At 49.9% G+C, this 24873-nt stretch overlaps 1 protein-coding gene across 2 annotated transcripts; it reads right to left on the minus strand.

Moving 5' to 3' along the window:
* Vsx2 (visual system homeobox 2) lies at positions 1–24635 on the minus strand. 2 transcript variants are annotated; one of them, XM_027418658.2, is made up of 5 exons: positions 24266–24635; positions 22955–23039; positions 18648–18771; positions 1967–2147; positions 1–1269 (listed from the first exon to the last, which is right to left on the minus strand). In XM_027418658.2, the coding sequence occupies exons 1-5, from the start codon at positions 24633–24635 to the stop codon at positions 944–946; spliced, it is 1086 nt and encodes a 361-aa protein (XP_027274459.1). In that variant the 3' UTR covers positions 1–943. The 2 variants fall into 2 exon arrangements, with proteins under 2 accessions (XP_027274459.1, XP_027274458.1); XM_027418657.2 differs by having other exon boundaries at positions 1–1326.
* Positions 24636–24873: the final 238 nt, after the last annotated feature.

Here is a 24873-nt window from a genome sequence, read left to right on the forward strand (position 1 = left end):
ATGAGGAACTGTATAAAAGGGTGGTAGCATTAGGAAGGTTGAGAACCACTGGGCTGCAAGACACTCTAGCAAAAAGGAAACCTTAAACAGCAGATCAAAGTCATGGGCAGAAGAGTCAGGATGCTTCAGAAACACAGGCCCTGGGGCGCAAGAGCTCTGGGTAAGGGTTTGAGCCACAGCAATGGGGAGAAGCGCTCCCTCCTGCAGGACCCAGGGCCTATACATTGATGCCTATTGGAGTTGCCCACCTCTGCGAAGGAGGAATCTGTAGGGCAGGCAGGACGATCCGATCCGTAGCATGGTGTGAGACAGGGTGGGGGAGGACCCCAGTCTGAGACTTGCCCTGTTTAAGTCTTGAATCTGGCCATCAGAGTAGTAGGGCAGAAGATGCAGAGGTTACAAACGCACCAGCAGAGCAATATATTCACACAGCAGGACCCAAGGTCCAGGCCTGATAGAAGGACCAGATGGAGCGGGAAGGGACCTTCTGAGTTCTGGGATGCTTGGGACACCAGAGCTGGTGTGCAGGTCCAAGTCACAGCAGTGCCAGGCTGTGGGCATACAGCAACAGGCTTTAGGCATGGGCTGGTGGAGTCCACAAGGGGGTGAGCTGCAAAGGAAGACTAGAGAGCAGAGAGCAAGGGGTAGGCTTGGACGTCACCAAGGGATGGAGTGGCAGGACCTTGATGTTGGGAGTGGCAAGAAGGCTCCAGAGGCAGGCTGTTAGGATGAGGAAGAGGACAACCCAGGAGTAAGATGTCTCAGCAGGGTCCAACGCTATGGCCAGAACCGGCCCGTGCCTGGAGGTGATGGGGTAACGGAGGGCCTGTGGTGTAGGGAAGAGCGACAGAGGCCAGGCCTGGCCTTGCCTTGGAGAGAATTCCCTGCACCACAGGCCCTGGGAGAAGCAGAGTCTCGGGCTCCAGAGGCAGCTCCTCTTGACCTAGGCGATGTCCTCCAGCTGTGGCGGACTGAGCTGCTCTGCTGGCCTGTCTTCGTCCATGGCTTCCTCCTCGTCCGGCTTCTCAGCGTTCCTGGCCAGGCTGTCCGGTCCCGACACAGTCCCCAGAACCTTGGTGCTGTGCTCCTGAGCTTTGGCTCGGAGGGCGGCAATGCTGTTCTCCCTCAGTTCCTCCTGGGAGATGGCTGCTTGGGCATCCGGGGCCCGTTCCTCCTGCTCCATCTTGTCGAGCTTGGGCAGGGTAGGCCGTTCCACCTCAGGCTTCCTCCCGGACTCAGCTGCCGCCTCCAGCGACTTTTTGTGCATCCCTAAAAAGAATTGTTGGTATTCGGGTTTAGAAAAGCGCCTGGGAAAGCCATCTTGAACTGAAAACAGCAAAGATAGAGAGAGGCCAGAATTAAGGAGGAGCAGAAAGCCTTTCTTCACACACCACAGTCAAGTCCCACAACTGGACCAAGGTCAGGGGCTGAGATGGTGGCTGGTGGGGGTAGAATTTCATGCCACCAGCTGGGAACCAGGCCTTCAGCAGAGTTCTCTACACCAAACCCTTAGGCTTGAACACCCCTCCCAGCAACCTGTCCTGTCCCTTCAGGGCATTTCCCTTTTCCTTTTGTCATAGGACCCCAGGATAAGCTGATGCCCGGATGACAGATGATGGGAGATGGCAGATGGGGAAGTTTGGGGCAAAGTTCTTGGGCTAAACGAGAGAGTTGGCCAAAGGAACATAGGAGTCCCCTTAATCCACAAAGGGAGATACATCATTCACTATAAGCCCATTTCCAGGCAGGGAGAAAGGAATACAAACTCTAGGGCAAAGGTAACGTCCTTCTCACAGGACAAAAGAAGCCAATGACCCCAGAATGGAGTCACTGTTTGGAAGACCTCTCTCCCATTGGGTCACTGTGGCCCAGGTCTCCCTACCCAGCGCTCAGTCCCTCCCCCCCCCCAGGGTGCCTGCTCTCCTCATCACAGGGGCAGGGTCCCAAGGAGGGCAGGGGCTCTTACCCAGTAGCCATGGGGCACAGGAGTCCATAATGCCATCCTTGGCAGACTTGAGGATGGACTCGGGCAGGGGGATGGAGTGCCTCACCATGGCCCCATAGAGCCCATACTCTGCCATGACGCTGCTCCTGCCCCAGCATTTTTCTCTCTTCCTCCACTTGGCTCTGCGGTTCTGGAACCACACCTGGCAGTGCAGAGAAATGGTCAGAGCTGTGCTCTGAGAAACTCTAGGCCTGAGGCCCTTACTCCTGTCTGCCTCAGAGGGGGTTCTTAATCTAGTTCCCCTGACCCACGGAGTCCCGGAGGTATCTGACTCAGGAAGGATGGCATCAAGACCATGGGCAAAATGGGTCTATTTGTTGTTTTAAATCAAAGTCATTCTGGGGAGGTTAGCTAAGGACACTTCCAGACAAGCCTCTTGCAGGTGGGCAGCGTCTCGTATGGTCCTCAGTTTGCAGCTAGGATGCCTACACAAGTGCGAAGAGTCTTGCAGATAGATGCTCACACCTTCAGTGTACAGTGTACTGCCTCCTGACATTGCAACAGGACATTATTATCTATGAGTTCTGGCTTGAGTACCACACAATCAAATTTAAATAAAAATATAAAAGCCAGATAGGTGGTGGTGATGCATGCCTTTAATCCCAGCACTCAGAAGATAGAGACAAGTGGATCTCTGTGAGTTCAAGACCAACCAGGTCTACAGAATGAGTTCCAGGACAGCTAAGGCTATACAGACAAATCCCGTCTCAATGCCCCCTCCCCCCAAAGCCTAAACCTTATCATGTTTTTGTTTTTTTAAAGATTTATTTATTATGTATACAGTGATTTGCCTGCGTGTCAGCCTACAAGCCAGAAGAGGGCACCAGATCTCATTATAGATGGTTGTGAGCCACCATATGGTTGCTGGGAATTGAACTCAGGACCTCTGGAAGAGCAGCCAGTGCTCGTAACTTCTGAGCCATCTTTCCAGCCCACCTTATCATGTTTTGATTAAGCTTACAGTTTCGAGTTGGGTCACATTCATAGCTGTCCAACCCACAGGCTGTCCCTGTAACAGACCCCTCTGGTTTGCAAAAGGACAAATTCCAGGGCTGGAGAGATAGCTCAGTGGTTAGGAACATTATCTGTTCTTTCAGAGGACCCACGTTTGACTCCCAGCACCCACATGTGTTCACAACCTTTGGAAACTGAAATTCCAGGGGTCTGACATCTCTTCTGGTGCACAGAGATACACACAGGCAAAACACCCATACACAGTAAATGAAATAAGATTTTTTTTTTTGAGGCACAATTTCTGTGTATAACAGTTCTGGCAGGGGCTAGAGAGATGGCTCAGAGGTTAAGAGCACGGACTGCTCTTCCAAAGGTCCTGAGTTCAATTCCCAGCAATCACATGGTGGCTCACAACCATCTGTTATGAGATCTGGTGCCCTTTTCTGGTGTGCAGATAAAGCAGAATGTTGTATACATAATAAAATAAAATCTTTAAAAAATATTTAAAAAATTAAAAAAACAGTTCTGGCAGATTATTATTATTATTATTATTATTATTATTATTATTATTATTTAAGAACAAATTCCCTGGCCCTGTTATCTGCCACAGTCCAGGAAGAGTACAAGGGTGTGAGTCTGTGGAGTCCAGAGGAGTGGGTACACTTGGAGGTATCACCATCCAGTTGTCTGGGGGTCTGGCAGCAGGTAGCAGACTTCTTGAACACTGATCCTGCCACGTTTTCCTGACCTCTCCCAACAGAGCCACCATAGCCACCCACATGCTTTGCTGTCCTCCAATTCAGGCCTAACTTTGAATGGAATTTTGAAAAAGTGGGTGACATTCCCGGGTCAGGTAAGGAATGTGATATGCTCCAGAGCATTGGGGCAAAGAAGAGGAAGGACCTAGCAGAGGGCTTGGTAGGTGACATCCTAGAGACGGAATATTTGGCCTCAGATTGATATGGGCTGAATATGAATGACACTGGGGTCCCCTGGGGGTGCCTGCAGCCGCAGCCTCATCATCCTCCTCCTCATCATCGTCATCACTATCATCCGTACCGCTGGGGATGGAACTCAGGGCTTGCCCCATGCTAGGCAAGCACGCTATCACTGAGCTATAAACCCAATCCCACTACAGTTTCCAAGAGGAAATCCAAGCATCCAGCTCTATTCAGGGGCTCAGGGCGTGTCCGTCTCCCCCAAGCAGCCTTCCTGATTCCAGCTGCTGGGAGAACCCAGTTTCCCTAGACTTATCTATCCTCAAAGCTCTCTCGGGGAAACTGGCGAGCCTGGAAGGCCCCGGGCACTTCTGGTCCCATCTTGACCGCAGGATCAGAAACTAGGAACAGAAAAGCAGTTTCCTGGGCTCCTTCCATCCGCTCGCCTCTGGCGCCCCCGCCCTTCCCTGCGGGCCCCTCCCCCGCCTTGGGCGGCCAAGGTATCAGCTTTTGATGAAAAATTGCTCCTGCTCTATTCTTCAGGAGGCGGCAAAAGAAGAGTCACCCCCAGGGGCAGCCCTAGGCTGATTGAAAAATAAGTTAATTTCAGTTTGAATCGATGGGCCTCAGGCACTGAAATATCACGGGAAATTAAAGCGGCTTCTCTCCCGGGAGCCGCAGCATTGACCCGCACTAATTAATGCTGGGGAGGCAGTGATCGCCTCACCGTGAGCTGCTCCCCCTCCCCGGGGGACCCCAAACACTTCTCATTTAACTAATTAGACGAGGAAAATTGGGTGTTAATTTGTTTAGGATTTTTCCCCCCACTTCCCCCCCGGCAGCTCCCTCCCCGGCCCCCGCCCGGTGCGGGGGCGCAGAAATGAATGCGGGGCTCGCCGGCAGATGGCTGCCCCGGTCACTCTGCAATCTTCTCCGACTTGATTGCTTGATTAGGTCGTTAGCACATTAAAAAAAAAAAAAAATTGCTTGCCGTCTGGCGCTGGCGTGATGAGTGGGACGCGCGGCAGCGCCTGGGTAATTTATCTTTTTATACGGCAAAGAATTTGATTTCAATCTGCAGATATATGGGGCGCCTTTGACACCTGTTTAACTTCGCGCGGCTGACAGCTTAACCCTTTGCTGCCTGGGCCGCGGGGAGCCAAGGCTCGGACGCGGGGCTCCGGAGGCCGGGCACACTGGCGCTTCCCGCCATCGCCGCCAGGTGGCGCAATAAGCGCTTATCATCCCTTAATAGCATAGTCTGGAGTAGAGCCGGCCATACCCAGCAGGGGGCGCTCCTGACGCTACTTATCCAGTTAGGTGCTCCGCAGGGAAGTTCTCTCCCCGCTGGGAAAGACCTCACCTTTGACACTACCTTTAAGTTAACCCATATGGCCATGTTTGGGGACCTCTTTGCAAATAACCAGGAGCCTTTAAAAATAGGAAAGGGTGGGATGCAGTGGTACACACCTTTAATCTCAGCACTGGGAAGGAAGAGGCAGGTGGATCTTGGTGAGTTTGAGGCCAGCTTGGTCTACAGAGTGAGTTCTAGGCCAGCCATGGCTACATAGTGAGACTGTCTCAAAAACAAACAAAAGAAATAAAATCAAAATGGGAACATCACTGCTTCAGAAGCTCCCGACCTTCACAGTGACCAAAAACTTTAGAAAGCCATTGCTGGACCCTTCTTGGGTGGTGGCACTTGTGGAAGAGCCACACTTTTGCCACACCCCACCTATTGGAATCTATAGTTTCTGTTTAGATCCGGGGAGCAAAGATAACAAGACCTCCTCCTGTTACCCCACCGCTTTGGGGAACTTAGGGGGAAAGAGTTCATAGAAAGTGATGTCCACTAGGGGCTGGAAGGATGGCTCAGAAGTTACGAGCACTGGCTGTTCTTCCAGTGGTCCTGAGTTCAATCCCCAGCAACTACATGGTGGCTCACAACCATCCATAATGAGATCTGGTGCCCTCTTCCAGAACACTGTATGCATAACAAATAAATAAATCTTTAAAAAAGGTGTTGGTCACTAGATGTCTGTCCTCTGTGCATCAGTGTTATGAGCCATCTACTTGTCCTGCCTGGTCTCACTCTGTGTTTAGCTCCGCCCCACGGCTGACTGCCTGTTCTTTAGGGTGTCTGCCCACTGTCTGCTCTATCTGGGTATGAGGTTTGTCTGGGACTCATTTGTTCTATTGCCCATCTGGTCACACTTGGTCCCCATCTACAAAGTACCTACTTGTCCCAAACTTCTTTCTCCCAACAGAGGCAAAATCTAAAAGGACTAACCTGATTATAAGTGACTTCCAGTGTCCTCAACTCCTCAGACAAGACAGTGCAGAATAGCCAGTGACAGTTTCCACCCACCAAAAATATGAATGACCAGGAGACAGACAGTCCAGCAGGAGCACAGTGCTCTGGAAGTCATCGAGGTCAGGTGCGGCCAGAGGATATCTGGGATTTTAGAGACTGTCTGTAGGCCGGATTGGAGAGATGGCTACTCCTTCAGAGGACCTGAGTTCAGTTCCCAGCACCCACATTAGACGACTCATACCCCCCTGTAACTATAACAGCAGGGGCAGGCTTTTACGGCCTACCCAGGCACAGACAATAAAAATGAATCTTTGAAGAAAATATATGTAGCCAGTCATGGAGGCACAGACCTATAATCCCAGCACTTGGGAGGTAGAGGCATATGGATAAGAAGTTCAAGGCCAGCCTCAGCTACATAGGAAGTTTAAGACCAGCAGGTCAAATAAAACTTTGTCCCAAAAATCAAGAAGGAAGGAAGGATGCGTGTACCTCATGTTAATGTCACTCTGCCCCTGGAGCACCACATAATCGTATCTACCAGTCTCAGTTTCTGCAGCCAAACACACTCACATCCACACCAGGAGACATGCATGAACTGCATAAAGTCTAGTCTGCTTTTGCCACCAAGTGAGTTCTTTTTTTTTTTTTTTTTTCCCGAGACAGGGTTTCTCTGTGTAGCTTTGGAGCCTATCCTGGCCCTCACTCTGTAGACCACGCTGGCCTCAAACTCACAGAGATCTGCCTGCCTCTGCCTCCCGAGTGCTGGGATTAAAGGCGAGCGCCACCAATGCCTGGCTCACCAAGTGAGTTTTGATGCTAAAAATCAATTAAGAGCTTTCCCTTGTCAGCAGAGTTTGGACCGAGGAATTCTGGAGAAGGCATTGTTAACTGTGCAGATAACAAAACACTCCTGGCTGCCCTCCATGAATGGTGTGTCCCCTGGATGGTCCAGGAAGTGCTGGAGGTGGGGTAGGACTGTCAGGTGGGAAGAATATTTTAAGAACTAAAGAAGGGGTACAAGCTCACAGATCCATCCTGGGATCATGAACAGAATCCCCTTTCCTGGTTCTCCTCTGGCAAATGAATCACTACTGTGGAGATCAGCTTTTGCCCAGGACACTCTCCCAGGGGAACATGCAGCCAGCTGCCAGCTGATGGCTCAAACCCGGACCCTCAATTATGAGTTCCTGGAATGCCTGGCTCTCTGTGAAGACCAGATGTGGCTCCAATTTATGGAGGAAACCTGGATGGCCAAAACGATTTTGTTTTAGGGCAGCTGGCATCAAAATGATAACTGCCTTGGAGGGAAGCGGATAAAGAATTAGTGAGCCATTCCGTCTCTTGTCTTGATGGAAGCAACCAGCGTGTATGTAGTAGAGCTTGAAAGTCACTACACTTGTAGTGAGCAAAAACCTCACTACACTTGGGCTGGAGAGATGGCTCTGCTATTAAGAGCACTTCGGGCTCTTCCAGAGAACCCAGGTTCTATTCTCAGCAGCCACATGGCAACTCATAACTGTCTGTAACTTCAGAAGATCTAGAACTCTCTTCTGGGCTCTGTGGACACCAGGCCCACATGGTGCACAGAAGTACATGGAGGCAAAAACACATCCACAAAGATTAAATTAATTTAAAATCTCTAAAAATTCACTACGCTTGATCTCAGCCAAAAGCAGAACTGAAAGGTGCTGTGTGATTTTAAGTTTTTCTTTTTCTTTCCTTTTTTTTTTTTTAAAGATTTTATTTATTATGTGTTTAGAATTCTATCTGCAAGTTTGCCTACACACCAGAAGAGGGCACCAGATCTCATTACAGATGGTTGTGAGCCACCATGTGGTTTCTGGGAATTGAACTTAGGACCTCTGGAAGAGCAGTCAGTTCTCTTAACCTCTGAGCCATCTCTCCAGCCCCCTCCCCCTTTTTTTAAGATTTATTTATTATGTGTATAGAATTCTATCTGCAAGTTTGCCTACACACCAGAAGAGGGCACCAGATCTCATTACAGACGTTTGTGAGCCATCACGTGGTGTCTGGGAATTGAACCCAGGACCTCTGGAAGAACAGCCACTGACTGCTCTTAACTGCTGAGCCATCTCTCCAGCAACGCTGTTATGGTTTTCAAACAAAAAATGCAATTGACCTTTTGTGTCCATGTCAGTGGGCTCAACAACCGTGGACAAATCTGTTTGAAAAAAACAAAAACATGTACAGGTGTGTGTGTGTGTGTGTGTGTGTGTGTGTGTGTGTGTGTGTGTGTGTATGTGTGTGTGTGTGAGTGTGTGTTATGTGAATGTGTGTGAGTGTGTGTGTTATGTGAATGTATGTGTGTTATATGGATGTGTGTGTGATATGAGTGTGTGTGTGTGTGAGTGTGTGTTATGTGAATGTGTGTGTGTTATGTGGATGTGTGTGTGATGTGTGTGTGATGTGTGTGTGTGATGTGAGTGTGTGTGTGATGTGAGTGTGTGTGTGATGTGAGTGTGTGTGTGTGTGTGTGTGTGTGTGTGTGTGTGTGTGTGTGTTATGTGAATGTGTGTGCATGGAGGTCAAGAAGTTGATGTCAGCTGCCTTCTTTGATTGCTCTCTACCTTCTTTTTTGAAGCAGGGTCTGTCACTGAACCTGGACCTCACTGATTGGCTAGCCTGGCTGGCTAAAGAACTCTATACAACCCAATCTCCACTGCTCAAATCTAGGATCACAGGTGCATGCCCCACGCCAGGCTTTTCAAACAGATCTGGGGATCAGAACTCAGACTTGCTTGCACAACAAACATTTACCCACTGAGCCATCACCCTGGTCCTAGAGATGCTTTGTGTGTGTGCCATTTTCCCAAAACTACATAGTGTAATTATTATAATTAACAGATAATTTAAGGCATACATGAAGATGTACATGCATTATGTACAAATCCTATGCTTTCTTTTTTGCCATGGTAATAAGAGAATTCACTAACATACCAGTCAGGGGCATTGAATTACATCACCATCTCTGTCACTCTATATAAGGGACTTAAGCATTCCTGAGGCAAAGGGCTAGAACTAACCCCCCTTGGACAACAAACAAAGGACACATGTGCCTACATTTCAGGGTTATTTGAAGATTAAATGAAATAAGTGAAAGTGCCTAAATTCAGTGCTTGTCATACAGATGGTGCTCAATAATTGCTGGCTATTATTACTTTAAAGGAGACACAGAAAATCAATGGGAGTCTGCCTAAAGGGTGTGTTAATCAATACTGTTACCTGTCCCTCTGGCCTCCAACACTTGTCCTTTAGCAAAGCTGGACTTACAGATGACAGTGAGTGCAATCGAAGGCAGAAAGGGAGGGCTAACCAACTTCCAGGCTACAATCTCCCTACCCACGTCAGGATGGAACCTGGGCCTTACACACGTTCCATCATCAAGCCAAACCTAAGGCTTTTCTTTTTCTTTTTTTCCTTTTTGGTTTTTCAAGACAGGGTTTCTCTGTGGCTTTGGAGGCTGTCCTAGAACTTGCTCTTTGTAGACCAGGCTGGCCTCAAACTCACAAAGATCCACCTGCCTCTGCCTCCCGAGGGCTGGGATTAAAGGTGTGCGCCACCACCACCTGGGTTTTCCTTTCTTTTTTAATTTGGGCACACACACACACACACACACGCTTGTCAGCATGTGTCCTATGTACATGCTGGTGGCCATGGAGACCAGCAGACATCGGATTCCCTGGACCTGGCGTTACAGGGGGTTGAGAGCCGTCTGATGTCGGTGTTGGAACCGAACCCAGACTGCCCTGCCAAAGCAAAGGCTCCTAACTGCGGAGCCATCTCCAGGCTGGGCTTTCATGCCCAGCCTGGAGACAGCCTCCAGTTTCCCTGGTGGCATCTGAAGATCCAAACAGATCATGCTGAAACTCTACATTTCCAATATAGTCCAGGCTCAAACGGCAGCAAGCCTGCAGGGCCTGGCCTGCCCAGAGCCGGTTCAGCTGTGTCTATATCTCAGTGTATCTACATTGGTGATTGATGCTCTGTCCGTGGCTGCTGCTGAGGTCAGTGCATACCCACTCGCCTCCACCTCTGAGAGCTTCCTGCTTCACCTACTGGCAGGCTTGGGGTGGGGGGTTAAATAAGTAGCCTGTGAGGATCGCCTGGAATGTAGCAAGAACTAGAAGGAACCAGCCTGACACTATGGATTCTCTGGACCACAGTGCTATGTGACAAAGCCTCTTTCCACCCCAGCTTTAGGGTCCCAGAAGGGGGTCCTCCTCCTACCTCCCACCCTGCAGAGTTCATAGCAGCCCCCCTTCTATTTGACTCTGTTCTGAGAAGCCCCCAAGAATCACTGGAGTTTGCCAATGTTCTACTATCTAAAAAATATAGCCTCCTCTATTGTGGAAATCTGGTCCCAGTGAGGACCAGAGCCCCACCTTACAGAGTGCCTGACAAGGGTCCCAAAGTGACCCAAATAGCCACCCAAAAAGTGACCCAAATGGCCACCAAGTTTGGAGTTTCCAGCAAAGGCTCGCTGGGAGGCTTTGGGGCTTTGGGAAAGAGCCTGGGTTTTCAAGCGCACATCCTTTCAGACGAGGGGCCCTGCAGCTCTCAGCATTCAGGTGGCCCTAGCTAGCTGTCAGCAGCTAGTGGAGCTGTCTCTCCAGCCAGCAGAGGGTACCTGCAACATCCAGGTGAACAGCCCAAGGAAGGACTCACCACATGACACTCTGCTGCTTCAGGGCACACAGCAAGCAGACCAGCCAGGCAGTGCTATCAGGTCTCCCTTCCACTTTGTAAGTGACCAGTAGTAGTAACTATAGCTGTGCCCCCGTGACTCTTCTTCTTCCTGCCCCCTCACTGAGGTCCCACCCTGTAGCCCCACCCTAGTATCCCCACAAGACAACATGCTTGGGGCTCCTTAGAGGATCATCTCTCTACAGGTGACATTTTGCAGGATATTTGTCAATTTGTTACCCAGACTTTGCCTTTTGTTTGTTTTGTTTTATAAGATTCTGGTAGCTCAGGTTGACCTTGAACCCCCCCCCCCAAACCCCTGGTCTTTCTGTCTCTATATACCAAATGCTCCTATTATGGGCAGGAGTTACCACACACTGCAAGTTTTGCTTTTCTTTAAACAAGTTCTTGCTATATAGCCTAGGTTAGCTTCAAACAATCCTACTTTGTTTTGTTTTGTTTTGTTTTCCAAGACAAGGCTTTCCCTGTGTAACAGTCCTGGCTGTCCTGGAACTTGCTCTGTAGACTAGTTTGGTCTCGAACCCACAGAGATCCTCCTGCCTCTGCCTCCCAAGTGCTGGGATCAAAGGCGTGCGCCACCACCACCCAGCTTTGATTCTTTTTTAATTTTTTTTTTTGTGCACCTGTGAGTGCCTGCAAGTGTGTATGTGGTATGTCCCTCAAGGTCAGAAAATGCCAGGAGGTTGGATCCCCTGAAACTAAAGTAACAGGCAGATGTGAGCCACCCTGTGGGTGCTGGGAACTGAACCCTGAGCTGTCTTTCTAGCTCCCTGGTTTATTTTCACTGTTGTTGCTTGAGACCAGGTCTCATGTCCCTGGATGTGGCCTCAAACTCATGATGTAGCTGAGGACGACCTTGAGCATCTGACCAGCCTGCCTCTCCCTACCCAGTGCTAGGATTACAGTCACAAACCCCCAGGCCTGGTTTACATGATGCTGGGACTTGAACCTGGGCCTGTGCAAATTAGGCAAGCACTCTGCCAACTGAGAGGCATTCACAACCCAAGGCTTTAAACTCTGTCTCCTGGCCTCAGCCTCCCAAGTGCCTGCCTTGTAGCCGTGGACCACACATCCAGGTGTCTGTCTTCCAGGCTTGTTACATGCCTTTATGTCTGGCTTTAGGGCTGTGTGGCATCGGTCACACTCACCCAGCCTCGTCTCTGATCCGGAGCTGATATATTTGGGATTGTTGCTAACATGGTCTAACATTCCACAGCCACTCAGCATAGTGTGTGTGTGTGTGTGTGTGTGTGACCATGTGCTTGTGTGTGTGCGTGCCTGTGAGTGTGTGCACATCCCGAGTGTGTGCATGTGTGTAGGGGGTTAAATTGTTTTGAGATAGGATCTTAGGTAACCCAGACTTTATCTCCTTTATTTTATTTGTTTGTTTGTTAACTTACTTACAGGGTTTCTCTGTGTAGCCCTGACTATCCTGGAACTCACTATGTAGACCAGGCTGGCCTTGAACTCAGAGAACTGCTGGTATTAAGGGTGTGTGCCACAATGCCCATTTTTCTTTTCTTTTCTTTGAAACAAACAGAGTCTCAGTATATAGCCGTGGCTGATCTGAAACTTCCTATGTTGACCAGGCTGGCCTGGAACTCCCAGAGACCCACCCGCCCTCCTCTGAGTTCTGGGGTTAAGGTGTGTAGTCCTACGCCTTGTTTTTTTTTTTTTTTTTTTTTAAGATATGGCATGTAGCCATGGATGGCCTATAACTCATGGTAGTCACCTTACCTTACAGAAATTTTCCTGCCTCAGTTTCCCGGGTGCACGTAACACTTCTGACACCATATTTCAGCAGACTTCTTTATCCCATCTAATTTAAACTCCAAGATCAAGTTGTCATGGTCTTTGGTGGCCACTAGGGGCAGCTCAGTACACATTTCTGGGAATCTGCGAGCAGCGTCTGTCTGTCTACCATGACAACTTCCTTCCTTCCTCACTCCACCTCTGTCACTATCTTCCACTTCTGCTAACCCACTAACAATCCCGTCCTAAGCCTGAGACTTGGTGTTTTTGCACTGACTGCACATGGAAGCAACGACACAGACACCAAGGTTCTAATCCAGACCAGTTAAATGTGGGTCGATGGGTGCCACAAGTTAATCTAAAAAGTTGTCTGTGGGGGCTGGAGAGATCGCTCAGAGGTTAAGAGCACTGGCTGCTCTTCCGGAGGTCCTGAGTTCAATTCCCAGCACCCACATGGTGGCTCACAACCATCGTTATGAGATCTGGTGCCCTCTTCTGGTGTGCAGATATACATAGAAGCAGAATGTTGTATACATAATAAATAAAATATTTTTTAAAAAAAGAGTTTTCTGTGAATGCACAAGGCCCTGGGGTCAATCCCAAGCACTGTAAAAATAATAACTAAGGAAATAGAGACATGACTTGGCACTTAAGAGCACTTGTTCTTTTTTTAATGTCTTTAAAAAAGAGATTTATTTATTATGTACAGCACCATATCTCATTCAAGGTGGTTGTGAGCCATCATGTCGTTGCTGGGAATTGAACTCAGGACCTCTGGAAGAGTAGCCAGTTTTCTTAACCACTGAGCCATCTCTCCAGCCCCTGTTGTTCTTATATAAGACTTGAGTTCCATTCCCAGTATTCACATGATGGCTTATAACCATCTGTAACTCCAGTTCCAGGGGATCCAACCCCCTACCTATGAGGGCACCAGGCACGCACATGGTGCACAGACCTACATGCAGGCAAAACATGTATATACTTAAGATAAATACTGACAAGCATACCAAGCCAGGATCCTACAAACCCTTTCCCACCAGGACAGCTTCCTTGAACTTCTGGAATAGAACTTTGTGGATGGGATGGACAGTCTCACTGTGTTTCCAAGGCTGGCCTTGGCGATGGAATATAGGTTACAGTGGAACTCTATCTCCTCCTGTCTTAGCCTCCCAAATGCTGAGATCCCAGATGGGCTACCAGTCAAGAGAACGTTAGGCTGGGCGTTGGTGGCGCACGCCTTTAATCCCAGCACTCAAGAGGCAGAGGCAGGCGGATCTCTGTGAGTTCAAGGCCAGCCTGGTCTACAGAGTGAGTGCCAGGATAGGCTCCAAAGCCACAGAGAAACCTTGTCTCAAAAAACAAAAGAGAGAGAGAGAGAGAGAGGGATGGAGGGAGGGAGAGAGAGAGAGAGAGAGAGAGAGAGAGAGAGAGAGAGAATGTTAGTAGTCTTAGGTGGTAGCTGGGTACAGAGATACATCCCAGCACTCAGGTGAGGCAAGAGGATTTCAAGTTCCAGGCCAGCTTGGGGTACATAGCAAGACCATGTCTAAAAGTTAAAAAAAATAAAATGAAAAATTAAAAGCCAAAGAGGAATACTTCTAGCCAGATAATCCATAAGCATCTTTCCCCAAACGATAAGTTGCTAAGAGCAGTGTGAGACTGTATCCATCCAGTTTGCATGCTTGCTTTTCTCTAAGAAGGGTATCTTTTGTTGAGAACAATCTTTTGTTAAGAACAATAACAGAGTAATCAATTAAAAGAATAAAGCCAGACCTGTGTAGCTCATGCCTATAATCCTAGCACTTAGGAGGCTGAGGCAGAAGGATTGCTGAGGCTGGCTGCTTGCCAGTCTAGCTCCAAATTCAGGGAAAGAGCCTGTCTGGAGGAAATAAGACAGGGAGTAATAGGGGGGACACCTGACATCTCCCTCTGGTCTCTGGGAACATGACTGAGTGCACACACTGCACTCCACATGCATCTAAACCACAAGCACATGCAAACACACACACATACACACACACACACACACACACACACACACACACACACATACACACAAATTGAAAATAAAAATCAAATTTTAAGGAAGAAAAAAGTTATATATTTTAAAAGAGGGCCAAAGGGGCTGGAGAGTTGGCTCAGTGACTAAGAACACTTGTTGCTCTTGCAGAGGACCTGGGTTTAGTCCCCAGCACCCACCCACGTGGTGGCTCATAACTGTCTGGAACTCCTGTTCCAGGGGATCCAACACCCTCTTTGGCCTCTGCAGAGTTAACCGTGTACTCAGTTAAAAACATAGAAACTCACAGGAGCAGGGATATGTGAAGCTCCGTGGCAGGGCGCTTGCCAAATGTGGCCACAGCCCTAGGTTCCATTCCTAGCACCAAAACAAAAAACCAAAATCCAAACACCGTGTATATAGCCCTCTCCCAATTCTAGGAACATGTGACCCCAGAGAAAATAAGATTAGTCTGGAAATCCATTTTCTATTCCCCAGGACTGACATCTTGAAGAGGCTCCCAGAATGTATATTCTAAACGTAACACATAAAGAGGACCATGTGGCCATGTCTATGTGGTGGCTTTAGTATCTTTTCTTTCCCCTGCATGCACCACATCCCTACATTCCCAGCCCAGAGCTGTCTGGTGAGGCCTGGCCCACAGTCACTGCCATTTGCCCTAATTACACTTGTATAGATAGTGTCATTTCATCTCATGGGATAGCAGTTAAACTGGGCTCTGAATCCTAGCCTCTTACCAATTTTACCTTTCAGGCCCTCAGTTTCTTCATCCAGAAAATGGGTATGAAGGATGAGATGCCACAAGGTACTGAATACCTAGGGCACAGTGAGTATTTAGTGAAGGCCCCAGATCCAAGGGCAAAGTAAGAATTGGGGAAAATATTATTATTGTTCTTACAAATGAGCCATATGGAGCTCAGCCTGTGACTTGCTAGCAGTGAAACAAAGATGGAAGTAGGTGTGCCTAGGGTTGTCATTAAACTGGGCAGGAGACCTCAGCTATACCATGAGTTTACTTGGCTTGTAGAAGCAAGGGCTAAACTTCCCAACTGTCTACTTAGGACTGCTAAACTCTAGTTGGCCTGCACTTCCATCCTATCAGTGGCCACTTGGAGCCTGGTGGGGGCAGGTGATCCTGATAGAGCCGCTCCTGTTCCCGTAGCTCAGGGCTAGGGTACTGGGCAGGTATACAAGAGGATGTGAGTTCTTCCGCACACACCACCACAAAACCAAACTAAAAACAACCATTGTTCCATTGTACTTGGAAACTCCTGACTCTAAAGACTCCCAGTCTCTTACACACACATCACACACAGGTACACACACACACACACACACACACACACACACACACACACACACACACACACACAGCCCACAGCTGACCCAATGTTGGAGCAGGCAAGGGATGTTGCTAAAGCGTTAGCAGGCCAGCTTCAGATACATTAGTTGCACCTATCAGCACGCCCAGACCTTACTCCTGACCTCAAATCACCTTTGTTCTTCCAGATTTGGGTTCAGCTTCTTCAAACCCAAGAACCCCAAGGCAGAGGGTGGACTTTGAGACCCATGTTCCAGGCTTACATCTTCTGCTTACTATCTATTGTGCACAGGAAGCTGTCAACCTTCGTTTCCCCAGTTCTAACGGAGGCTATTGGTCTCTACCCTGCCGCTTGTCACCAAGATTTAATGAGAACAGAGCTGATTCTGAGTGAGCAGGGACACGTGCCCCTCATTGCTCTGAACTCTGTTCACACGAAGCCTGTTGCACCTGCACAAGGGGCAATCCAATGAGTACAAGGAGGCTCTGGGAGGAGATGCCTGGCTGTGAACCCAGGACTCTGGCTCTGGAATCAGTGTCACCACCCCCTATTTCACCTTGCTTTGCCTGTATACACCCTTGGCACGTGAAAATTTCTCTGAAATACCTGGGATTGTTACCAATACACATCAAGACCTTTCCCAAGCCACTTGGTTAAATTGCTGGGGGCAAGACCACTTAATCACTCATAAACTCCTGCAGGGGCAGCACTTAGCTATGTGGTGCCCAGAAGATTGACAAGACTGGCCTTATCTATCCTATAATCACCCATCCATAGTCAGCAGACACAGTCCCAGAGCATGCTCTCTACCCCCCCCCCCAATGCTGGTTATGGCAATTTCCAACCCCTCCCTATAGACAACCCCCAAGGTAACTTAATGAAGCTAACCTTGGACCTGTTGAGAGCATTGGCAGTGCCATTACAGGGAGGTTCTGACTTCCAACAACCCTGCCCACCATGCCACAGCCAATCAGAGAGCAGACAGCATACTAGCCAAACAGAGGCTCTTCTTACTAATGAGCAGGGCAAACATGGGCCTGTCAACAGTAGCCTCAAAGCTGCTTGTAATGGCCAACTTGATGCTAATGAAGGCCAGAAGGAGATGACTAGACAAACCAGGCCTTGGTTTACAGAGCACAATACACCCCCATGGACGTGTGTGCACACACAAACAATTCACAGTCAACACTCAGGTCACCCCCTCTAGAACACAACTGGGTGAGATCAGCCCCAGGTCTCTGTAGATAAACATAAGCCGCTTATGGATAATTGAGCTTATTGTTAGTGTCAATGTCTAAAGCCTTGAACTGAAATTCTGAATTGACTTCTATTGAAAGGAAATCTCTTTTAGGAAAACAGCTTCTGGCTTCATTTCCAATCTCTGGTTCTCTAGTCTGACCAACCCATAACGTTTGCTTCCTTCTTTAGAACACCTGGGATGCTCTCCTCCACCAAACACCTGGTGACAGAAAGAACCTCCAGTTGAGACAGAGAGGAAGATGCTGGGCAGGCAACAGCATCGGAAGTCAGGACCTGATCTCTCTCTCTCTCTCTCTCTCTCTCTCTCTCTCTCTCTCCCTCCCTCCCTCCCTTGCTTTTGATTTTTCAAGACAGAGTTTCTCTGTAGCTTTGGAGTCTGTATTGTAACTCTATGGACCAGGCTGGCCTTGAACTCACAGAGATCTGCATTCCTCTGCCTCCCTAGTGCTGGGATTAAAGGCCAACATCGCCTGCCCCCAGTTCTGTAGCAGCAGGAATCCACCCTCTGTGCCTTCCTGGGGCAGCTTTCATTTAAGGTTAAGATCTGCCTGGAATCGGCTCTTCTGGAAATACTCCGCCCATCCCACTCAGTTCTCTACCTCACGATGTTCCTGTACCCTGGGGTTTCTGGGCTGGGGATGAGGTGGCTGAGAGCCCCTCCACCTCCACTCCTACCATAGGAGGACTCACCAATCCAGCACAGAGCTGCAACTGGGTGCAAGATGCAGTGACCAGGAATAGGAAGAGTAGGGGCAATGCTTCTTCATGGGGAGGAGAGAGGAGAAGCCGACTAGGGTTAGAGGCAAAAGCCAGCTTCCCCTTCTCAGCCACCCACGGCCACCTGGTCCTACCTCTGGTCTTAAAACAGCCATGTGCTATGACAGACTTGCTCAGGGTGCCCTTGCCCCCATCAACTCTATCTCTCATCACCAGGCCTCCTCATGGACTCTACCACCTACTCTCAGGAAGCCTACCATCTGCATTTTGTTCCTTTGGGTTTGGGTTTGATTTGGTTTTTTGCAGTGGCCGGGAATAGAACCTGAGACCTCACTCATGCTAGGTAAAGCATGCCTCCACTGAACTATATCCCAGCACAGGAAGCCTACTGCTTACAAGAGCGGACAGGACATACTGATCGAGTTTCTTGTCTACCTAGAGTCCACCTGCATGGTAGGTATTCCGAAAATGCCTGTCAGCTTAATAAACTTAAACTCTTTTTACTGAGGACAGGGTCATTAGCAAAAGATTCTTCCCCCAGGGAAGGGCAGATATGGTTAGAGGAGGGGAACCTGCCCCCCAGGATAGGGAGGGGGATAGAGATGCCTCCCGAGTAGCTGGAGGGGCTACCAGCTGTTACCTGTATCCTGTCTTCTGGAAGTTCCGTTTTCATGGCCAGCATCTCCCGGGCATAAACATCTGGGTAGTGGGCTTCATTGAATGCCTTCTCCAGCTCCTCTAGCTGGTAGGAGGTAAAGATCGTCCTAAGAGAGCAAGATCGGAACTCAGAACCCTGGAAACTTGGAGGAGCCCACCAGGAGAAGGCAGGATATCCTGTGCCTTGGTCACAACTGACTCCTCTCTCTCTCTCTCCCCCCAGCATGAACACACATTCACACATGTTGACCTCCATCCAGGGCAGAGGTCCCACATTATCCTGGCGGGCATTTAGCTTCAGTGACATTTCATTCAGAATCTTTCTGGAAACACTGCTGTGGGGGAAGGTGTGTTAAGAAGAAAATTCGAGAAGATTGAAAGTCAATCTTCCTCCCCGACAAGCCAAAGAGGAGGTCTCATGGAATGCATGAAAGGCTTGGCCCACTGGACCAGCGTTATGAGCCCCCCCACCCCCACCCCCGCCACTAGGCAAATGTAAAGATCCCCTCAAAGGCTAAATGCAGCTTCACTTTCAGAGTTTGTCCAGTGAGAATGGAGTCACACACCCCTCTGACCCCTCATCCCTCCGTCCTCCACACCTGCCCTTTCTCTGTACCACTCAGACCCACCACACATACTCAACTTCTCTCAGGAAAGTGTAAGGGATGTATTGATCCCCTCTCTACCCCCTAACGGTTCCCACTGACTCATTTAGAGGATAAACCTTTAATCCCAACACTCAGGAGACAGAGGCAGGAGGATATCTGTGAGTTTAAGGCCGGCCTTGTCTACATAGTGAATTTCAGGGCAGCCTATGTAGAGAGACCCTGTCTCAAAAAACAAACAAACAAACAAACAAACAAACAAAAAACCTAACAATGAAAAAGCTGGCAAAAGCTGCATTCTGTCACCCATAACAAGCCTCCAATATAAAGGGGCTAAAAACCCCCCTTCTAGAGTAAACTAGGAACCACCCACTTACAGATGGAAACTCTCTCTACAGATTTTACATTGCTGCATTTACCTGGCCTTTATCTTACACCCTCATCAACAAAACAACAGGCCCAGTTTCTACAAACAGAACTTGTAAAACGTGGCATGTCCCTTCTTGATCCTCTGAGATTTGGACCCTGGGGCCAACACAGGGTTTCTTTGTAGAGCATCTCATGTTGTGCCCTCCCCTCCCCAGTGCAGAGAAAAAGTGCACATATAACCCCCATTTCTCAAGTTAATATGGACTTCAATATCCCCAGGGATATTACAAAGGGTGTATGCGAGAGGAAGGTTGTGTTCTTTATAGAAAACGACTAGTTTTGTCTATTCTCCTGATGGCAATATGTGGAATTCTTATGTACATGAAAAGTTAATTCATAAGCTGGGTGTGGTAGTGACACCTTTATCCCAGTGCAGAGGTAGATGCAGGCAGATTTCTGTGAGTTAGAGGCCAGTCTGATGTACATCAGGCTGGCCAGGACTACACAGTGAGACCCTGTCTCAAGACAAAACAAAAAGAAAGAAAAAAGTTAATTCTTAGGGGTTTTGGAGATCTGCAGCTCTCTATTTCTCTCTATTTACCTGCTGGAGATCCCTTGAACAGATCATCAAAATAAAATCAATCGAAATATGCAAGTCCCCCTTTAAAACTAGGAAAACTTAGGAACACGATTGGTGTGGTGTGGCCTGGCCAAAGCCCAAGAAGGGAGCTGGTTGTGGAGCATTTAGAGTTATTAAGGGCCTTTCTGTACTTGGAAGAGTCTCATTCAAGAAACAAATTCGGGTGTGGTGGGGACTGCTCTATGCCACTAGCACTGGAGAATGGGGTAGGAAGAACATAGCAAGTTCAAGGCCAGCTTGATCAGCATCGTTCAAGCCAGTCAGGACTACAATGCAGGAAGAAAGACAAAAACAAACTAAAAACTAAGAAAGTAAGAAAGAAGGAAAGACAGACAGAAGGAAGGGAGGGAGGGAGAGAGGGAGGGAGGGAGGGAGTAAACTTTAAATTCCTCAAGCTTCCCCCATTTCTACTTCAGATCTGGTCTTCCTATTGATGACCACATACTCTCCAGGAGGGTCCCTTCCCCCACCCAGTGACCCCAAACTCTGTTTCTGGCTGAGGCAGAGCCCAGGATCTCTTACAAGAGGATCTGTAGTTTTCCTAAGAACAAAATCCCAGAGCCTGGTCACCACTGCCCTGCATCTCCGGTCTCCCCCCAAGTCCTGCTGAAACTGGTTTGTTTCCTGAAGCCCATCTCTTATCACGGGATTCCAGGGACTCTTCCTCAAAATCCTCATAGCTCGGGACGTGAGTCTTGACTTTTTCTAGGTTCCCCCGCTCCCACATCTGTAGCCATCTTCCTTCCAATTGTCTGCTACCTTCAAGCACCAGAAATAGACAGAAACCCAGGGTAACTAGTTCTCTGGTATCAGTGAGCTGTTCTTCCCGGCTCCCAATCCACCAAAATCCAACATGTTTCTCTATCAGAATGGGTGAGAATGAGGGGCTTTAGGTATGACCTAGAGCTAAGGCAACCTTGCTTGTTTTCATGTGGACAGCGAAGTGAGAAGTCCTTAGGCCTCCCCAGCATCTCCCAGAGCTCCCAGAGCTTGGGAAATGCTCTTTCCAGGCAGCACCATGCCACCCCCAGGACAGGAGCAGAGTTCCCCACCACCACATTTCTGTGTCCTACGAGGGACACAGGTGCATAGGTAATGCTTTAATTAATATTTTTTGGATGAATGAAAAAAAGATCAGTGACTGGACTAATCAAAAAATTTACGTTTAAAATAAACTGGGCTGGCCAGATGGCTAAACATTAAAGCAAAGGCACTTGCAGCCCAAACTTAGAGACCTAAGTAGATTCCCTGGAACCCACAAAAGGGTAGAGAGAATAACATCACGAAGTTGTTCTCAGTCACCAGATACATTTCCATGAAGTATGCGAATTCCCTCACCCTCACCCCTCCCCACCATCACATGCACACATAACACTAACAAATAGAAATCTAAAAAGAATAAAACAAACTGAACTAAAGTCAGTAGCTGCCTGCAGGGAGTGAAATGAGTTCCCCCACCCCCTCTGAGAGACCCAAGCTGAAGTTCACTTTCCCTTAAGCCAGAACCTGTTCTAGGGTCAGGACAGAGAGTCAGTAATAATCCTTGGGGGTGGGGGGAGGCTACGGAAATTCAGGACGCAGAGAAGCACGGGGGCGGGATGGGAGGGGGACCACGCACAGACTAAGAGATGAGACCATAAGCCAGAGCGCCTCATGCGGGGACCTGTCCCCGTGGCTTCCCTATTTGGGTTAGGACAGAGAGAAAAGTGAAGAAACTGGCCTTCTGGGGAGCGCAGGGACAGCACCTGGGAACCGCACTCCCAGAAACTCAGTTTTTTTGTCCCTCACCTTCCTTTGCTTAAAAAATCGTCCTAAGATTTCCACTAGGAACGAATTAGTGTTGACGCTGAAACAGTCTGACACCCCCCCCCCCCGGTCGGGGTGAAGTGGGGACGCATACTTCTTAGGACAGATCCATTGAATTTTAACGTTGGACACACAACGTCTATTTAAAGACATTTTTCACATTAAAAATACGTGTATGTGTCTGGTTATTAGTATGTGCACATGGTGCCTGCCCCAGAAGGCCAGAAGGATGCATGGATCCCCTGGAGCTGACCAACTCCCCCTCAGTCTGTACACCAATGCAGGCTACCCCACTCGGGTCCCCGCAGGTGGAACAAGACAGTCCACTGTCTTCCCCATCTTCCAGACTAGGAAACTGAGGCTCACGGAAGGGTAGCGACCGGCTCAGTAGCACAGAGGCCTAGCTGTCACTGGAGTTGGGGGGGGGGCGGGGGCGATCGCAACAGAAAACTGGAGAGTTGACAAGACCGGCAATGTAAGAGGAACGGGCACCCAGGGCCGAGGTTGCACGGATCTGGTTCCAGCGGGAGGTGGGAGTCTATCTGTTCTCCACTGGGTCTGGGGCTCTCGGCCCCGTGCAGGGATCTGGGGCCGCCGACGCCTCTCCAGCTCAGGTCTCGCCCCAGCTGGTCTCTCCTTTCTCCAGCACAAGGAGAAAACCGAAATGGTGCGGCTCTGCTCCGGCTGACACTCAATCACCCTCACCCGGTGCCAGGGCCCTGGGGCAGGCTCCAGCAAACCACACAGGTGTCTTTGCCTGGTGCAGCCGGGGCCCTCACATCTGCGATCCGCAGAGAACAAAATCTGGGTGACCCGACTCGGGAGAAGGAAGCTGGGGATGGGGGCAGGAAAGAACTGTGCGGCCCTTACCTGTGTCGCCGCTTCTTGCGTTTCTTGGTCTGGTTTAAAGCTGATTTGGACAATTTTCGGTCGCTGGAGGAGACATCTTCGGAATCTGAAAAGCGGGTGGAGAGGCAGGAGGCGGAATGGGGAGTGCGCTCCGCAGAGCGGCAGAAAACGGTGAGGACCCCACCTTTTGCAGCCTGGGCGAGCCGCACCGCCGGCCTGTGGTATCCACCAAGCCCTCCCGGGCATGGCCGACGGTCCCCATCCCTAAGCCCAAACTGGCCCTCCCCAGGTCTGCTTCTGAAACCCGAGCTTTTGAACAAATTTCGTTGCAAGAAAGGCCAAGGCCCAGGCGCGCTGGCAGGCAGGGACGAGGGAGAATGAGACAGATACTGAGGTTTCAGGGACCCGGGTTGGTGCTCTCAGCCCTGAGCTCTGCCCTGAGGCGACAGCCAAGTCCAAGTCCTAGGACGAAAAGTTGACCCAAGGAATGGAGACTTGTTGTTGGTAGAGAGCTGGGGCTCTGGAAAGGTTTGGGGACTGGGGATTCTCTGTCTTTTTCGTGGCACCCACAAAAGAGCCTGCGACGAACCACTTTTCGTTGTCCTTCTACATTTAATACGCAATAAACAATGGCACGAAAAATCGGGGAAATTACTGAGAGCCGGTGAGCTAGAACACACCGCCAGCAAAGTGGCCCTGAAAGGGCGAAAGGGAACTCATCCAGGTCCCTGATCCAGAGAAAAATCGGGATCCAATACAGGGTGCCGCTTAGGTTGGATCTGATGGATGCCCTTTAGCTGCTTTATTTTCCCGGTTCGTAGGGGGAGGAAATCGGACCTCAGCTGAGCGAAACAGGGGTTTGGGAAGGAGAAGAGGGGAGGAAAGGAAGACAACTTTGGACACAGGGCAAGAACCAGGGCCGGCCCCTCTTTCCTGTTCCTCCAGCGCTCGGAGCAGCATCAGGATTCAGGAGCGCAGGTCCTGCCCAAGGCCTGGGCATCAGTGAGCAGCAGAGCTCACTGGGAGATGATGCGACAAGGACTCAGCCACCCCGAGCCCTGCATCCAGTGGGGCCCCAACCCAGAGATGCGAACGAGCAGGGCCAGATACTAGTTCACAAGAACTGAGCAGGGGTCGGACAAGCTGAACCTGAAAACCCTCTGCGTCCCGGTTGATGGCCGGGCTCTCTGACTCCAGGCCTGGGCTGAGATTCGTTGGCCTGCATGAACTTTTCCTCCCGAGGGAGGTCGCGGCTCGCAGGCTAGAGCCGACGGCTCCAGGCTGCGGCTCTCCCAAGAAGTGTGGCAGGCGAGCAGCCTCGCCCTCACCTACCGGAGCTGGCCGTCTGGCTGGTGTCCAGCGGCCCCGACGCTCTGCCTAGTGGTTGCAAGTGGACGCTCTGCGGATCGGATAGCACTTCCAGGAAGGTGGGCTGCGCGTAGAAGCCGGGAAGCCCCCCGGGTCCCAGCAGCCCCATGCCGCCCACTCCTGCCGGGCTGAGCACCGAGCGCGCAGCCAGCAAGTGCCCGGGGGCCAGGCCGTCGAGGGCAGCCCGTGGGTGGGAGCTGGGAGGCTCCTTGTTCAAGCCTAGGATCTCCTGGATGCCGAACCCTGTGCACCTGGCCGGGGTGACCCCCGAGGTACTCTTGGCCACTGTCTCAGATTTGGGCTTGCTCAGCGTTTCCCCCGCTTTCCCCGTCATCTCCCGGTTCTTTGGAGGGGCTGAGGCCGCGGGTCTTTTGCTCCCCCAACCCCCCCGCCGAGCTCCCCGCTTTGCGAAGTTGGTCCCAGGTGCCCCCTCCGGTGTCTAATGCTCTGGAGCCCCAAAGAGATTCCCTTTTTATCCAACCAGGCGGCTGCCCAAGTGGGGTCAGAGCTGAACAGCCAATCACCGGGGCCAGGAGCGATTAGGAATTCCAAAAAGCTGGCAGCTCCCGCCG

Source organism: Cricetulus griseus, chromosome 5, assembly GCF_003668045.3.
Source record: "Cricetulus griseus strain 17A/GY chromosome 5, alternate assembly CriGri-PICRH-1.0, whole genome shotgun sequence".
Classification (NCBI taxonomy): domain Eukaryota; kingdom Metazoa; phylum Chordata; class Mammalia; order Rodentia; family Cricetidae; genus Cricetulus; species Cricetulus griseus.

What these genes read in the sequence shown, in the direction of transcription:
- Vsx2 (XM_027418657.2), bottom strand. Translation starts at nt 24,635, where the DNA reads ATGACGGGGAAAGCGGGGGAAACGCTGAGCAAGCCCAAATCTGAGACA. An exon ending in CGCAAGAAGCGGCGACACAG is followed by an intron (nt 18,772 to 22,954) that starts GTAAGGGCCGCA and finishes TTGCTCTCTTAG; the next exon opens with GACGATCTTTACCTCCTACC. An exon ending in TTCCAGAAGACAGGATACAG is followed by an intron (nt 2,148 to 18,647) that starts GTAACAGCTGGT and finishes CTGCACTGCCAG; the next exon opens with GTGTGGTTCCAGAACCGCAG.